Here is a 4,315-nt window from a genome sequence, read left to right on the forward strand (position 1 = left end):
TCAGCTGAGCAGCCAGAGCAGGAGAACATGGCCGAGCAGGACAGGATGGGCCCAATGGGTCTCAGCCCCACTCATGGCCTTAGCATAGAATTTTGCCACCTCTTCATTGGGGTTTCCCTGGGCTGGGTCGAACCACATCTGGATGCAGCGGCCACTCCCTCGACTGTAGTTGCTGGCCTTGTAGGAGTGACTCCAAAGGTTCTCACACAGGTTAGCAGGTGTGGGGAAGTAGGACTCAAATGTGCGGCAGGTGGTCCCAACTGGACACTTGTTAACTCCTGCAAGAGGAGAGATGGTAGACACAGACTTGGAGCCCCTGGGCCCACAGCTAATTTCTGACCACCCCCAGAAATTCTCACCTGGCCCCAAATCTTCAAAACTCCCCTTTTCTGAAATCACACCTTTATCTTCCCCATCCCAGGCTCTTACCTGAGGTCCAGTCCCAACCTTTGTGCCAGTTGTCCTTGCAGGTGTAGGAGGTCCGACAGGCCTCCCACCAGCTCTGACAGTCCTCTTTGCACAGGGGCACATTCAGGAAACGCTCTTTGCGCCAGCTCTGGTCCACCTGGGTGAGGTGGAGAGGGAGAATAGACCCTGTCAGCCAGGGATCGCAACAGCCACAGCCTTGAAGAGAACCAGGTTTACTACCCTTTGACCGAGTCCTCTATGCAAGTGCCATTGTGTTATGCATGTTTATGGGGATGCCACCATACCTGTTGGATCCAGGGCCCCAAGTTGGGGGAGCATTCATAGAGACAGGTGTCCTGGATGAAGTGGCGCTTGCATTCAAACTCCATCTTGCCGCAGTGGTCCCAGTTAAAGTTATACAGGAGGGAGGTGTCCTTGTGTAGCTCCTGGCTGGTGTTCACCGAGCAGCAGGCATTCTTCCTCCAGGGAGTACACTAGGTGGGAAAGAAACAGGGCTAACTCTGTCCTCTAGCACAGCCATCTGCTACCTCCAACCTGTCCCCATTTGATTCTTGCTCCCCTGCCCGAGGTAGGTTGTCCCTGGGAACACTTACTGTGAGTACCCCTCTGTACTTGGCCTCCAGGAACTCCCATCTTGGGGGAGACACAATTGCAACAGCACAATCAGGAGCTGTGGGATCCCAGGGGAAGTCCAGTCTTGGGGGGTAACAGCTATTATTTATATGACACTTAACAAAGTTCTTTCATTTATTTTTTTAATTAAAAAAATAGTAATTGAGCACCTATTGCCAGGCAATGTTCTAGATGCTAGGAGTATAGCAGAAAACAAAATAGACAGAGACATGTCTTCAGGGAATTTATATTCTAGCTAGGGGAAACAGGCAGTAAAACACTAAACCATAAGTTATGTCAAGTCATGATAAATGATATAGAGAAAATTAAAGCAGAGAATGGGGGTTATGGGGAATTATTGACATTTTAGAAGCTCTGGTGGCCTGGTGCCTAAGGCATTTGACTGTTAACCAGAAGACTACTGGTTCAAACCCACCAGCCACTCCTTGAAAGGAAGATTGCCCAATCTACTTTTGTAGAGATACGGCCTCAGAAACCCAAGGAGGGGTCACTATGAGTCAGAAAATGACTCCACGGCAGTGCTTATTTATTTTAATCATCCAAATCGACTCCAAGGCAGTGAGTTTGGTTTTTGCTTATTGAAGTTTTAAATATGGTGGTCAGGAAAAGCCTCATTGGAAGGTGACATTTGAACAAAGACTTAAAGGAGGAAAGTGCAGTAAAGATGTTGACTAAATGTATTCTTTTGGACAAGTAGTAAGATCTGTATCCCCAGGGGTTGGCCAGTGGCAGACACACAGTGAGGGGGCAAAACAAACTTGTTGCCTTTGAGTTAATCCAGACTCATGGAGTGTTACAGAGTAGAAGTGCACTTCACAGGGTTTTCTTTCTTTTTTTTTTTTTTTTTTAATTGTGATTTGGGTGAAAATTTACAGAGCAAATTCACTTTCCATTCAGCAGTTCACATACACTTTGTCTCTGACATGACCACAAGTCACCACAATGCAACAGCTCCCTTCCCACTTCCTCCTGACAATCACCTCTTCCCTGTGTCCATCCCTCCATGCACCTCTGCCCACTGAGCTGTCTTCCTGTGCATAAACAGCCCTTCTTTCTCCCATGATTGTTCTCTCCAAGGAGTACCTACCAAATGTAAATATTCAGCTCATATGCCTGTCTTTTGTTTGGCTGGAAGCCACAGGAATGGGTTCAATTCCAGACCTGAAGGGCAGCTAGGGGCCATACTCTCAGGGGTTCTACCAGGCTCTATCAGACCAGCAAACCTGGTCCCACAGGGTTTTCTTGACTATAATCTTTACAGAAGCAGATCACCAGTTCTTTTCCAACACCACTGGGTGGACTCAACCAGCCGACCTTTAGCCAAGAGCAAACCGTTTACAACACCCAGGGTCCTCAGACACACAGAAGGCCTCAAAGATATTTGCTGAAAACGTGAATGATAAACCTATTTATGATTTCCTAAATCTAGAGCCTAACATCATCTTACATATAAACACACTGTATTTTAGCAAGTTTTTAATATAGATTGTATTTTCCAGGACTACAAATGTCATGAAACAGAAGGCTAATATTACGTGTTTTGTTTTACTGAAGTTATGCAGTATTTCAGAAAATTGTATCACCCATGGCAGTACTGCTTATTGTATCTTATAGCATTTGCCATTAGAAGACACCTGCATCAATCTTTGGAGTCCCTGGATGGTGCAAATGGTTAAGCACTTGGCTGCTAACTGAAAGGTTGTGGTTCAAATCCACTTGGGGGCACCTGGCAATCTGCTTCCAAAAGGTTACAGATATGAAAACCCTGTGGAGTTTAGTTCTACTCTATACACATGGGGAACCATGAGTCAGAATTGACTCAACAGTAGTTATTTTTGTTTTGAAATCAATCTTCATTTGTAGTTGTCCTATTCATAGTGACTTTGTGAATAAAAGCAAGCGTGTGCAATTTCACAATCCCTGGGTGGCACAGTTAAGTACTTGGCTGCTAGCCAAAATATTGGAGCTTGCGTCCACCCAGAGGTGCCTCATAAGGAAGGCCTGGCAATCTATTTCTAAAAAATCAGCCATTGGAAACCCCATAGAGCACTGTTTCACTCTGATGCAGATGGGATCTCCATGAGTTGGAATCAACTCAATAGCCAATGGTTTGGTTTCTAATGTAGTCATACTAGAGAATCTACATATTGAAATATTTTATTATAAATTAATTTCTGTTTGCATTTCCTTTGCATAACAAATAGAGTATTATGTTGATATTTTTAAATTATATGTGCAAATAGGTTCCATTAGCTCTGAATTTCATTCTAACATAGTAAAGAGTCTAAAGAATATTTGTCATGAAAAGAAGACATTGAGACTAACGGGGTTGGGATCCACCAAGATAAATGTTTCTAGAAGGTGGATAGTAGCCTGTGGTAAAGGACCCTCTCCTGCCTCTTCTAGTCTTGCTACCCTATGGGTCTGGCATGAAGTGAAGGTAGGAAGAGACTCCTCCCCCACAGTTTCTCACCTTCCAAATCCCTAGAGGAAACTTCTCCAGTACTTCCCCTATTCTACCACAAGAGCTGGTCATGTCTAATTCCTATTTCTGTCCATGTGCTTCTCTGGGCCTCAGTTTCCTCATTTGTGTGTTGTGGAGAACATCGTCGACCTACATCAAAGGGCCACTGAGAATATGAAATCATGCAGAAAACACATGGCACCTATTAGGTGTCGAACAAATGACTATCGTATTATTTCTGACATTGGGTCCTTTTCAAGGTGGGCACCAAGATCACCTTCTCCACCCTACCCCACCTTCATCCACTCAAAAGCAGTAACTCAGGGTATGGGGGTGTCTAGCCTTTCAGTTTCTCCCTTACCACCCCAACTTCCTCTTCCTGTCAGAACCAGATGCCTCCCTGGACCGGAACCACACTTACCTGATCATGCAACTTGTCCTCAGGGCCTGGCTTTGTCTTGTGGTGCTTGGCATCCATGCAGACGTTAAGCAGGTCTGTCCTGTCCCGGGCACTGTACGTAGCAGCTACCCAGGCCACAAGCAGCAAAAGTGGTGTCAATTCCCAGGCCATGTCTTTCTGTCCCTGCAGAGGGAACTGTAGTTAGAGAGACCAAAGCCTGAGGATAAAGAACCCCATGCAAGGTACCTCCTTCACTTCCTGCCTCAGGCTCCCCATCTCCACAGTGATGGATGGTGTCAGCCCTGTCTCTTCAGTGCTGGTGTCCTGATGTTCCCAGAGGCTGGAGTGGAGAAGGTTGGCAAAGGGCTAGGATTAGTGAGTGGGCCCTA

The 4,315-nt window shown here is 45.9% G+C and overlaps 1 protein-coding gene across 1 annotated transcript; it reads right to left on the bottom strand.

Annotated features, from left to right (window-relative positions):
* On the bottom strand, positions 1-4,097 carry FOLR2 (folate receptor beta). Its single transcript, XM_007940983.1, has 4 exons — positions 3,948-4,097; positions 714-902; positions 430-565; positions 1-278 (listed from the first exon to the last, which is right to left on the bottom strand). The coding sequence occupies exons 1-4, from the start codon at positions 4,095-4,097 to the stop codon at positions 1-3; spliced, it is 753 nt and encodes a 250-aa protein (XP_007939174.1).
* Positions 4,098-4,315: the final 218 nt, after the last annotated feature.

Source organism: Orycteropus afer, unplaced genomic scaffold (genome assembly GCF_000298275.1).
Source record: "Orycteropus afer afer isolate SDZICR_OR568_19922 unplaced genomic scaffold, OryAfe1.0 scaffold00074, whole genome shotgun sequence".
NCBI lineage: Eukaryota > Metazoa > Chordata > Mammalia > Tubulidentata > Orycteropodidae > Orycteropus > Orycteropus afer.

Bases quoted from the DNA above. Each gene is read 5' to 3' on its own strand.
- FOLR2 (XM_007940983.1), bottom strand. From the start codon at position 4,097: ATGGCCTGGGAATTGACACCACTTTTGCTGCTTGTGGCCTGGGTAGCT. The intron at 903-3,947 runs GTAAGTGTGGTT...TTTCCCACCTAG, and splicing joins AGGACAAGTTGCATGATCAG to TGTACTCCCTGGAGGAAGAA. The intron at 279-429 runs GTAAGAGCCTGG...CTCCTCTTGCAG, and splicing joins AGGTTGGGACTGGACCTCAG to GAGTTAACAAGTGTCCAGTT.